The 12,448-nt window shown below is 51.0% G+C and overlaps 1 protein-coding gene across 9 annotated transcripts in view; it reads left to right on the plus strand.

The window, feature by feature from the left end:
- The first annotated feature begins 248 nt into the window (after positions 1-248).
- PIP5K1C (phosphatidylinositol-4-phosphate 5-kinase type 1 gamma) overlaps positions 249-12,448 on the plus strand; it is a 49,487-nt gene continuing 37,287 nt past the window's right edge. For 3 of the 9 annotated variants that reach the window (XR_004500356.1, XM_015651527.3, XM_015651528.3), the window contains exon 1: positions 254-664. Coding sequence is in view for 7 of the 9 variants with exons in the window: in XM_015651527.3 (XP_015507013.1) it covers positions 565-664 (100 nt within the window). In the remaining 2 variants the exon portion in view is untranslated. Of the gene's footprint in view, positions 665-11,793; positions 11,910-12,448 lie in introns of those variants that run through there. The other 6 variants (XM_015651526.3, XM_019009105.2, XM_015651532.3 and 3 more) reach the window with 5 other exon arrangements.

The raw sequence follows: 12,448 nt of genomic DNA on the forward strand, positions 1-12,448 counted from the left end.
CGCCGCGTAGGGCCGGCCACGCCCCCGCCCTGGCCCCGCCCCTCCGCCTGAACCACGCCCCCGCTGTCATGGGCACCTACAGGCCGCGCCCCCGCTGCCATGGCGAACGGCAGACTCCCCACCCCCGGAGCCCCGCCTCCATTGCCATAGCAACTGGCAGGAAGGCCCCGCCCCAACGGAGCCCCGCCCCGGTGCCATGGTGACCACAGGCCCCGCCCCCACCCTGTGGTGTTTCCCCCTCCGCCGAAGGTATCGCCGCCGCCGCACCGTGAGGGAGCGGCGGGAGTTGCTGCGGCCTTCCTTATCCGTCCCCCGCTTCGAATCCCACAGCCCTCGCGATCGCGACAGCTCTCCGCTGCATCGTAATTAACTCCAGCGGAAAAGCCCCGCTGTACTTCCGGCACTGTTCGGGGCGTGTCTGGCCGCGGCGCCACCCGCGTTCTATGGTCCGCGGCGCTCCCAGGGTCCCCCGCGCCGCGGCCGGTACGCGGGAGGAGCGCGGCGGCGGGCGCTGGCCTGTCCGGGGCCTGTCTTGCCCCGGGGCTGCGCCTGCCCGCGGCCGCCATGGAGCTGGAGGTGCCTGAGGAGGCGGAGGGCTCGGCCGCGGCGGGTGCCGGTGCCATCACTCCGGAGGCCGGCGTAGGGGGACCGGACGCGTCAGGAGGTAACGTGCCGCGAGCACCGGGGGCCGCCCCTGGCTGTCCCCCACCCGGCCGAACCCCGGCGTGTCCCCGTGTCCCGCCGGCTCGCATTGGTTCAGCCCAGCCGTAACCCCGGCAGGCCCCCCCACGGGGTGCTCGGAGTGGTTTGGTCCAGCCTCCCCCGTTCCCGGAGTGCGCCCCCCCCAGCCACCGCGTGGTCCCGTCCAACTGCTGCTTCCTTTCCCCCATTCTCCCCCGGACCCGGGATGGTTCCGCCCCCAGCGCGGGACTCCCGGGACGCCGGGAGACACCGGGGGACACCGGGATGGGACTCCCCCGTCTCTGCCTTCGGGCATCTCGGAGCTCCGAGGGGCAGCGGCGACGCCCGAACCACTGTGCGGGGCACAGGCCGCCCACCTCCAGCGCTATTCCCAGGCCCCGAACCGGCCTCGGCCGGGCCTGGAAGGCCGTGGCGGGGCCGTCCTGTCCCGTCCCCTCTCGGGGGTCGCTCCCACAGGGGTGGAGGGGTTGCTCGAGGGGCCGGGCAGACCCTGGCAGTGGGGGCGGGGGGCTTTGCCGCCGGCAGGGGTCTCTCCCGCGGAGGAGGCCCGTTTGTCAGGGCCCCGAGCGAGCCCGAGCCCGCCACGGCATTAGCAAAAGGTTTGGGGTTTCTGAGTGGCAGGATGGGGCCATGGGGCTGTACCTCTGCACCTGCCCCCTCCTTCGCTGCTGCCTAATTGTTTCTAGTTCATTAACAGCCTCAGGATTGTTGGCTGAGCCGTGCCCGTGATGCTCAGCCCCTCCGCTGCCGGGCTGACACATTGTTCCGCAGGCCCGACGCGGAGCTCCGGGCACCTGCTGGAGTCCAGGGTGCTCAGAGGGTTTGGCTGTGTGATGCCAGCGATCTCCGTGTCGTCACGCCTTTAAATGAGCATCATTAGATCTTCTGAAAACCAGCTAATTACAGTGGAAGCCGAGCTCGTTTCGCTGATGTCATTTGTCGCGCCGGGGGTGTGGGTGTAGTGTGTAACTTTGGGTAAGGTGCCGAGGTTTAGGCTCAGGGAAGCTGTCCCCAGCCGTCCTGCTGCAGTTCCTCGGTGCTGCAAAGAAATGCAGGGGGTGGCAGCCTGCAGCCTGCCTTCCCAAGGCCACACACACCCTTGCACCTCTTTTTGGGAATGTTTTCCCAGCACGGGCAGGGGTGGCAGGTGATGCCAATGGAGTGAGAGGGAACCTCTTGCTGATCAGAGTCACATAACAGTTTGGTTTTGAAGGGACCATAAGGCCCATCTTGTTCCACCCTTCTGCTATGGGGAGGGACACCAATGAACAATTAAAATATAATTTGTCCTTCAGATTTCTCTGTCACATACCTGTTTGTTGGGAAGGATAGAGGGTCATTGCTCACGACTAGTCAAAGTGTCTATGGAGGCTGTTGCTCAGGAAGGGTTTAAGCAGGGACACTGTATTTTTTTTCTTCTGTGAACACGTAAATCTGAGTTTATGAACCTGTAGGCTATCTACCTTACGCTGATAGTAAAAAAGATGAAACAGAGCCAGCAATCTCACTGATGCTTTGATTTCTCAAGTCAAGTTGCTTACTCCTCACTTGGGTAGTGTCCAGATTGTGTCACTTGGCCTCAGCTGCAATTGTAGCTGGAGCTCCTGGGGAGCTGGGGGCAACATGCACAACAGCAAATGAGTTTTTGCTGGAGAAGAGCAAAGCCTGGGGGATGGAGGTGGCCTTTGGTGGGCTGTAGGAAGTCATGGCTGCACATGCACAGGGTAGGCTGTGGTGCAGGTCTGGGGTTGTCTCTGCTCTATGGTCTGAACTGGGTGACAAATCCCCATAATGGTGCCTTTGCTGCTGTGTGGAGGTGTTGAAGTGTCCATCACCCACCTACATGGGCGCTTCACACTGCTCCCCTTGTGCTCACTGCTCTGCATGTGCTGTTGATGAAGGATCAGCAGCGTGGCTGAAACCTGCTGCCTGGCTCCTGGCTGGAGAGGAGGCATCTGGGTGCTGTACTCTACCTGAACAACATGGCAGGGTTAATCCAGACTGTGGCTCAGGCCAGCAAAGACCTTCCCCAAGCCCTCAGTAATTATAGAAAAATTACCAGTTATCAGAATTAGTCTGATTCAGAAGTAAAACTGCATGGAGAAGGGCTGGAAGTTTGGGAGGCCTTGGCAGTAAGTTGACTTAAGGTACTGAGTGTTCTGAAGGGAAATCTCATGCTTTGAGGGAGAAAACCTCACTTATTGCCAGCAGCAGGGCTCATTTATGAACACACAGGCCAAATTCATCCCTTCCTGAGACCTTGGCTTTGAAGTTTTAAAAAATTTTGTGACCAGCCAGTTGAAAGGGAGTTTCAAAATCTAATGAGTGCAGATGCTTGCTGTGCCCTCTCCCTGAATCTGTACCCTCATGCTCTGGGGAGGGACTGCAGGGAGTGTAAGGGGCTGCTCCAAGGTTCTGGTGAGCTGTGGGCAGGAGCCAGAGGTGTTGTGGGGAGGTACGGTGCTGTGGGGTGACAGGAGAGTACCAGGCTTGTTTAGGCTGGGGTGCCATGATCCCGGGGGTGCTTGGGTAAGCAAGTGGTGCATCACCATTCCTCTAGCCAGGTGCAGTCTGGAGACACAGCGCCTGGAAACCTTTTTGTCAAGGATGGTTGAGTTATGGGAGAGCTTTTACTACAAAAGAACTGGCACTGTCCAAATGTTGGACAGCAGAACTGGCCTCCACCATCTCCTTTCTAAAGTGAGAATTCTCAGTCTAATGGGGAAGTAGAGTTGACGTTAGATTTATTTCTGTTGGTCAGGTCTCCTGTTACTCCTGTTGGAGTCTGCCCATCACTTACGGTCCAGAGCTGGAGCAGAAGCCTCCATTGTGTTCTTCAAGGTTGGATTCTAATGCTTAAGGGAGCTGAAATGATTTTATGAAAGGATTTATACTCATATTGGACAGCTGTCCTGCTGTATCTCTGGCTGAAAGAGCAAAATGAAGATCCTGGCCTCAGCCAGGTGTTCTGTGTGGTGGTGGCACCTGTGTGGCTGTCTCCAAAAAGCACTGGGAGAGCATTGATTGCGACAGCCCAGAAACAGTACTGCATGCAGCTCTTACCTCTTAGCAGTGATAACTTTGAAGTGACTTTTGAAGGGTTGCTGAAGCAATTTTTTCAGTGAGCAGATTAGAGATAAGAGAAGAATTCCACCCTGTGGGGCATAAGCAGTTCAATTCATACCAACTCGATGGAGAGGGGAAATTGAAGAGAGCTTATCAGCTTGAGGGAAAATCAAATGTAAACATCATCCCCAGCATGATTATGGTTCACAGCTTAGTTGGATGTCACATGCCTCTGTGGCGTGAAATGGTGCTGGCGAGGATGATTACAGAGGGAGTCAGCCAGGCAGGAGCAGGCAGAAAAACACCCCGCGCCTTGAACTCTTAAAGACCCTGCAGTTACTTCACAGTCAATAAGTCACAGCTCAGCTGCAGGGAAGGAGGAAGGCAATGAAAATAGAATTCAGGCTGCTCTGGCAAATTAATTGTTCTTTAAGATATGAATCGGCTGGAAGCGTGCAGGGAAGCTGGTGTGATGGAGCTGGGAACGGCAGTGTGTACAGCAGGGAGGTGTGGGCACTACCCAAAGGATGCTGAGCTCTCTGTATCAGTGTCGAGGCAGGCTGGAGAATGAGTCCCCAAGAACATACAGGGCAAGGAATGATTAGTCTCATTTTCATTAGCCAGCATTTGGCGTTGACCAATATATAACAGCCCATTCCAGCACTGCTGGGGCCGAGGCTGGCAGAGCTGCCACTGCCTCATCCCACTTGGGAGGCACATGGGCCTCTCTGGAAGAGCTCCTCAGGGAATGACCCGAGTGGATTCAGTATGAACAGTGTATAATTTGGGAACTATTACTGAAGTGATTCACTGACGTGACCATTATGGGCTCTTGCCAGATGCATAATCTTAATAAATATGATTTTCCCATATAAGGTGGTTGTAGCCTGAAAAGCAGCAGCAGGAATTCCAGCGTCCTCTTCCTTCATGGGTACATCTTTCGGTTAGCTCCAGTTGACTCCAGAAATACTCCTGCCTTGGCTGTGTGATACCCTGACAAAGACTTGAGAGCTCTTCTCATCACTTGCTGCTTCAGCTTTGTCAGTGTTTGATTATTCCCATCCATCCTTTTGGGCTGCCAAGTGTATTCCCATGTACTGTAATTAATCTCTAGAGGCCTGGCAGGTTCCTCACTCCTGACATGAATGTGGTACCATGTGCTTGCTGGGACCTGCTGGTAGGAGATCTGTTCATCTGTGCATGTGGGACCTGCAGGTGTTCTGTGGGGGTCATTAACCTGTGACTCAAAAAGCAGAAATCACTACACCTTTTGCACTGCAGTGGGGAATATCAGAAGCAGAGTGAGAGGGGGAAGTATTTGCTAATCTCAGTGCAAAGAGGGTTGACTTTGTTTGGGTAGAAGTGAATGCTCAATGCTCCCATCCACAGCATGGGGAGGGAGCTGCTGGCCATGTTGCTCGCAGGAGATGCTCCCTCTGCTATCTTGGCTGCAGGAAAGTGGGAGCCAAAGCAGGTCCTGCCATCCCAGATGCTCTGATCCCATGGGGGCACTCATAGATCTCCCCTGGGTCCCAGGGAAGACAGTGGGGGCAGCAGATATTGGAGCAGGCTGCCAGTTTTGGGACACACTCTGGTTTAACACAGAGGCCTTGGTACCTCCTTTTCTCCAAGATGCTTATGTTGGGAGAGAAGTGACTCAGAATGTTTGAATCACAGAATGAAGGAATGGTTTGGGTGGGAAGGGACCATCTCATTCCAACCCCTTGCTATGGACCTTACCATACCTACTAGACCAGGGTGCTCCAAATCCCATCCAGAGTGGCCTTGAAACTCATAAACAGCTGCAGAACAGCAGGTGCCAAGGTAGGCACCTTTCTTTTTCCATTAAGTCTTTCCAAGTCTCTAACCAAGATCTCTGATAGTCCCCTTTGATTTGTTTGATAATCCAGTGACAGTGTTGCTGTCCTTCACCCATCTCCCAGGCCTACAAGCTGGGTCACCTTATGAATGTGCCCAACAGCATAATTTTTAGTGAGATCAGACTGATTGTCAGATCATATCTGTGGGACTAGGCAGAAGCATTGTGCAGGTGCAAAGCCCTAGTTGTTTGGTGTGGATTCCCTGTAAGTTCTTACTGATAGACACATTTCTGTGGTATATCACCATTTCTAAATCTGTGGTGAGTGCAGGAGCTCAAAGGAGAAAAATACTGTTGTGTTCTGTAAGTCTTTGGCAAAGCAGAATTCCTGGCCAAGCATGGTTTGGATGTTTGCTGCTGGCTGAGGTTGCCTGTGTAGATACTTGTGTTTCCCTCTAATGCTGGGATGAGGACACACACCAGGCTGAACCCCTGCTGCCAGCTCTTCTGCCATGGGAATGCACTCACAGACAGGAAAAGACATGACCACAGCAGAGAGGGAAATCAAGGCACTGCAAAAAGCCAAAGACTGTTCAATGCTGAAATGAAACAAAAGCATAAGGAAGAGGGTCATGTAAAAAGCCAAATTTGTGGCCTGTGTGAAGTGGGCTTGGTCTTGATTTCCATCAGCACAAACCTCATCAGAGCCCAGCATTGCTTACGTGCCTGGCTGGAGAAATGTGCTAAGGGGAAAGAAGCTGCTGCCTTTCCCAAGCTTTCCACCTCCTTTGCAGAGAACTCGCAGACTGAGTCTGTGGACAGGAGCCTGGCTTCTCCAAGAGCCCTGCACAAGCCAGTGATCATATGGTGATGTTGGAGCTTTTCCTTCTTAGGTAGGGTCTTTGAAATACTCAGTTCCTAAGCAGCCTGGCACTTGTTTGTTTGACTTTTTGGCAATGTCAATAGCTAGATTAATCTCTAGCTTTCTGGAAAGCATTTTTTGTAATTAAAAAGCTAAAAGTCATTAGAGGAGCTTTTCTGTTACTGTCTCCTCACCCACATATTTAGCAGAAAATGCTGTCAACCCTTAATTAAGTGTCATTGTCTTCCATGGTGTGTTCTTGTGGTTTCCCCAGCTTACATGTGGGTTTTGGCTCTGGCTTGTGGTGAATTACCAGGCTGAGTCAGAGGACATACTGTGGTGGGGAGGAAATCTGAAGCTGTCAGTGTGCTGGGTTGTGCCAGTGTTCCCAGCTCTGCCCATGCCGGTGGTCACCACTTACCATGACATGTTTTTTATCTCACAGCTCTGGAGAGAGGCTGCAAGTCTCTTTGCTTCTCTTCCAGCTTTCTTTGAAGGCTTCAAGCTTTCAGCTACAGCAAACCTACTGCTCTTTCCTAATTCTGTTGAAAAAACCACAAATGTGTACCACTAGGGAGTTAGTGTGTGATGTGAAAGATTCTCTTAAATATTTACTCTTAACACAGAAGCAGACTGGAATAATCCACATGTGCTGAAGAGCTGTGTTCCTTTATAGAATGGAGCTGGCACGTTCTTTACAGTTGCACCTCTGGCAGATGCCTAGGAGAAGTGCTGTTCATCTGGATAACTGCTCAACTTTGGATCTGGAGTTGCAGGAAACAAACTTTGCTGTGTCCAACCACTGTCTGAGTGGTTTGCATTCAGTGTGAGGAATATAAATGCTTTGCAGATTCATTGATGGGGCCCAGTGCTCATTTCCTTTATAATCAGCAGAATCTTCATGTTCTCTTTGCAGAAATAGCTACTAGAGAGGGTGGGGAAGACTTCCTGGGAGAAAAGAGAAGTTGTAAGCCAGCTGTTTGCCTCCATCACTGACGATCTGCCTGTTGCTTGAGGAGTGTTTGAAAGGCAAGGGCCCACATTCCAGAAGCGCAACTGTAGCTGCTCCTGTTGCCCAAGACAGATGTTCTCCAAGATGCTTATGTTGGGAGAGAAGTGACTCAGAATGTTTGAATCATAGAATGAAGGAATGGTTTGGGTGGGAATCAAGGAACTCCTTGATCCAGGAAAGGGAACCAGGTCATGGCCCAGGGTTTGTCACAAGACCAGTCTGGGCAGATCCACATCCATGACTGAAAGAGCCTAGAGATTAGCTGAGCATGGGAACAGCACAGGCAGCAGCTCCTGTCTTTGTTCTGAGTGAAACAGCTCAGTCTCCTGAACTGGGAGGAATTAATGGATTACAAGATGAGGGCAGCTTGCCTTGTTTGTGGTCATTAAAACACAGCAGCGCTGCTGGGACGGTGCCACTGGCGCCGTGGCTGGTGGGGAGCTCAGTCAGACCGGTCAGACTCCACAGAGCTCAAACACTGCTTTTTGCTTTACTGCATAATGTTCTACCTCTCCCAGCCATGCAGGGGGAATGAGGTTTGGTTCAGCTTCTGCTGTGTGCTCTGGCTGCCACTGTTAAAGCTTTCCTGCTTCTGCTCTCCTGTGGGAGCTCTTGCATGGGTCTTGGTGGCTCCTGCAAAATGAGTTTTTGTGCTCTGAGGGCCTGTTTAGGCACAGCAGCTGTTAACTCTTCACTTAAACTCAGTAATGCTTTTTCAGACAAAGCTCTGTCAAACTGCTGACTCTTCACATTCAAGTTGTCTGTGTTCCTGTACCATGGCAGACACCTCCTAATTTATTTTCCAGAAGATCTGGTAGCGCTTTGACCTCAGCCATCTCCTGGAGGAAATGCAGCTCACCTGAGGAAGGGGGTGCTGGGCTGGGAGCCAGTCAGGTCTCTACTCCTTCACTGAATTTAGTAAATCAGAGTAATTCCCCAGTTGTTTCATGGGTTGTTTTTTTTTTTCCGTAGGAGAAGAGTTCTGCTCCTTTTGGGGCCAGGGACCTGAGTTCAGTCACTTAGCAGGGCTGATGTTGGAAGCCTCTCCTTACTGTGACCTGAACTTTGGGCACATCAGGATGCTGCCATTCAAAATGTGTGTCTTGGATGTGTCAGACTGTGATGGTGACCATGTTGTGCTTCTGCAAGAGTAGAATTAGTTGAGATTGTTTTGCCTGCTCATTTGCTGCCTGACAAGATCTTGTTTAAATTGGTAGTTAGACTTTATTTCCCTTGGAGTTTGCTGTTCTCAGTTGCTGCTTTATATTCTGTCACCCCAAGTAAGTGAAGGTCCAGATTTCTAGTGGCTGAGCCAACCACTGGGACCAGTGAAGCAACCTGATGGAGTTGAGGGCTGACACAGAAACATCTGTCATCTCCATTGAAAGCACTGTTTGCAAAGTCAGTTTCTTGGGAGTTCAAGCTTGATGCCCAAACTTGCTTTCTGCTTCCCTGGCTAAGGTTGGGTTCACCCCACCTGCACATCCCACCTAGGTAGAGGGGTCTTGCCAACCCTATGTGGGACAGGAAGCCAGGGAGGAATGAGGTAGGTAAAATAAAAGCAATTCTCCTGTATATTTAAAGCAGGAGTAATGTAGGTCACCTTAATCTGCTCTCCCTCCTCCCTTTCCTGTGGAATGGGAGAACATCCTGGCCACGTGTGCTGCAGGGTGACGATGATGAGGGACCACCTTTGTCTTGCTGCTGTTGACCTATGGAGCATCCTGTGACCTTGGGAGGCTTCTCTACCTGTTTATTACCTACCAAAAAAATCAAATATAGCTCTCCAGCAGTATGGTGGAACAGTCTTGTTTCTGTGCATGAGATCACTTCAAGGTGATTTAATTCAATTATTTAAGTTATTATTAAATTATTTTTGGGGTGGAATTCCTGATTTGTGGATGGAACTGTGATTCTGTTTTAAGGGCAAGTTAACAGCATCCTCCTGAGCTCTAGGAATTTTACAGCTGGTTTTTCTCCAGCTATAGTTGGGCAGCAGTACAGTCACAGCACTGCTTCAGATGCTGCTTAGTCCTGTCAGCCCTCCAGTGATGGGGTTGGCTCAGAACAGCTGTGTATGGATTTTTATCTCATTCAGGGTTGCCTGAGCTCAGGTAATTGAGGCCACTTGGCACCAATTTGAGCAACTTGAGTGGGGGCAGTTTGGGTTGGTGTATTGTTACAACTTACAAAGGGTTCAGAGCACTTGAGTATTTTTATATAATTGGCAAATTTTGAGAGGTTTAGTGAAGTCCTTTCAAAGCTCAAGACTTATCTCCTAAGTCCTGTGAGGCTCCCAGCAGACCACAGTGCCAGAAACCATAGAGTCATAGAATCTCCTGGGTTGGAAGGGACCCACAAGGATCACTGAGTCCAGCTCGTGGCCCTGCACAGAAAGAACCCCAAGAATCTCACCAAGTGTCTGGGTGCATTGTCAAAACACTTGTGAACTCTGGCAGAGTTCAGGTGACCTCAGCCACCACCGACAGTGATGTATCCTGCTTTGTCAACACAGTTGATAAAATCGTGGGAGTCACAACAGCTGAGATGGGACATGGCTGGTTTCTGCCCTTGCAGCCTGCTCTGTTTTGTTACTACTTTGTCTGCAGTGGATCCCACAGAGGGGACAGTCCAGCTTAAGTTATTTGTCACCTCTGGTGTCTATTGATTTTACTTGAAGTCCTGAAAAACTGAAGGATTTAAGAAAAACCTTCAGGCTTGGCATAAGGCCTAGACACACACGTGTGCTTTGTACAAAGCAAAGTGAAGCTGGAGCCTGCCGTGGCCACTGGTTGGGTGTTCCTGTGGGATGTGCAGCTCTTTTCCCAGTGTAGGGCTGCGAACTGGAGTTCACCCTGGCTTTGTAACACAGATGGCATTTACCACATGGGTTAATGGGGGGAGAGGGAAGAGTCCTCTGCAAGGCAAAAGTGATGAACTTTAACTGCTCTAAAAAATCAGGGAAGATCTGCCTGTCTTTGTGCTACCTTGTCATGTTTGGCACATTCTGTGACCTGGGCACAAGGAAATATTGCCAAACCCTCTTCTTTGAGCAGGATGCAGCAGCTGGAGACAAAGATGTTTGCAGTAGTTTTTCTTTCTGTAGTTTCTCTGCACATCTGATGGACCAGATTTTGCAGATTTTTCAGTATAAAATTGTCCATTATAGCATTTTTCAAAGGGAGGGAGCTGGCTAAAATCCTTCTCTGGCTCAGTGCTCCTTCCCTGAATGTGCTAATGGCACTTCAGCAGTCACAGTCACTCCACTTGGATGCTGATGTGGAACTTGGGTGTCTCTCTGCGTTCTTGATTCCATAGTTCCTGTCAGTGTAGCTGGCTCTGCATCCCTGTGCCAGGATGGAGGGGTGGTGTGCTCAGTCCCACATGCAGCCGAGAGGGCAGATGTAATACCTGAAAGCATTTGTCTTCTCTTTAAATGTCACTTTTAACTGGGTGTCATCTGCAAAATGACAGTTTTCCTCCTCTCTCTATGTGTTGGGTGCCACTCTCTCCATCTGGCTGGCTGTGTGTTGACGGGGGCAGTGTACAAAACGCAGAGCGTTTGCTGGCAGAAATGCAAACTGTAGAGATGTAAAATAGTCCCTGACTTCAAAGCTGGAATAGAGACAGCAGAAAATGAAGCTGAAGCCCTCAAAGCTGTGCTTGTCATTGTTAATGACATGCTCAGTTACAGACACTTGCTGAGGTGGAATTCAGAAATAAGGCCTTGGGTTTCACTCTTGCCTAACAGGTGGGCATTATTTGGGGGTTTAAATAGCACATGTTATGGAATGGTTTTTGGGGTTGGTAAGGAGTGTTTGTTCAGTGATAAGAGCTGAAATCTGGAAGGTTAACAGTTGCCTTTGCTTAATGTAATATTTTTCCCCCTGTGATTCTGACTTACATTACAAGACAATGAAGTTTTTCAGGAGGTGGATATTGTGTTGCAATTTGTGGCTTTTCATAGATTCCTGGAATATCCTGAGCTGGAAGGGACCCACAAGAATCCCAAGTCCAACCCCTGCCCTGCCCAGACCCCCCAACAAGCCCACCCTGAGCATCCCTGAGAGCGCTGTCCAAACGCTCCTGGAGCTCTGGCAGCCTTGGGGCCGGGCCCATTCCCTGGGGAGCCTGGGCAGTGCCAGCAGCCTCGGGGGGAAGAACCTTGCCCTGAGATCCATCCCAAGCCCTGGCACAGCTCCAGCCCTTCCTGGGCTCCTGTCCCTGTCCCAGAGCAGAGCTCAGCCCCTGCCCCTCCGCCTCCCCTCGGGAGGAGCTGCAGCCCCCGAGGAGCCTCCCCTCAGTCTCCTCTGCTCCAGCTGAACGAGCCAAGTGCCCTCAGCTGCTCCTCAGAGCCTTCCCCAGCTCCGTGTCCCTCCTCTGGACACTCTCCAACAGCTTTGGATCCTCCTCATCTTGTGGTGCCCAAACTGCCTCCAAAACATAAGGTGAGGCTGCAGCCTTGTACTGATTGATATGCATATGGATTTTTTTATTTCCAAGATACTTCTTCTCAACCCAGCATCTCTTCAGGCTTAAATTAATTTTGATGGTAGAGAACTGCTGACAGTCTTTCTCCTCGGTAGTCTCAGAGGGTTGGATGTTTGTTTTCATTTCAGTAGTGGGCAGGAGTCACTGGTGGATTAACTATCTGGGACACTCTTGAGCAAGTGGCTTCTGGACTGATAATGCCAGAAAATGCTTATTTAAAAAAATTAGAAACACGGCAATTTGGGAGGAACTTGGTTTAATGTGTGCAGGCCCTGGTTTTGTATCGATGGGATGGCAATGAGCAGGCTTCCACAAGGGATGAGATTTAAGGTTTATAACAATCTCAGATACTGTGACTCTCTGAACTCCCAGGTTTTAAAACAGAAAGATTGGATTTATTTTTAATCTTTTCTAAGCTGAAAACTGGGAGTGCAAGGAGGCTGGAAGTGCTCAGCATGAAGAGCAAACTGCGACCTAGAGAAACAAGGTGGGTTTT

This window comes from Parus major, chromosome 28, assembly GCF_001522545.3.
Source record: "Parus major isolate Abel chromosome 28, Parus_major1.1, whole genome shotgun sequence".
Classification (NCBI taxonomy): Eukaryota; Metazoa; Chordata; class Aves; order Passeriformes; family Paridae; genus Parus; species Parus major.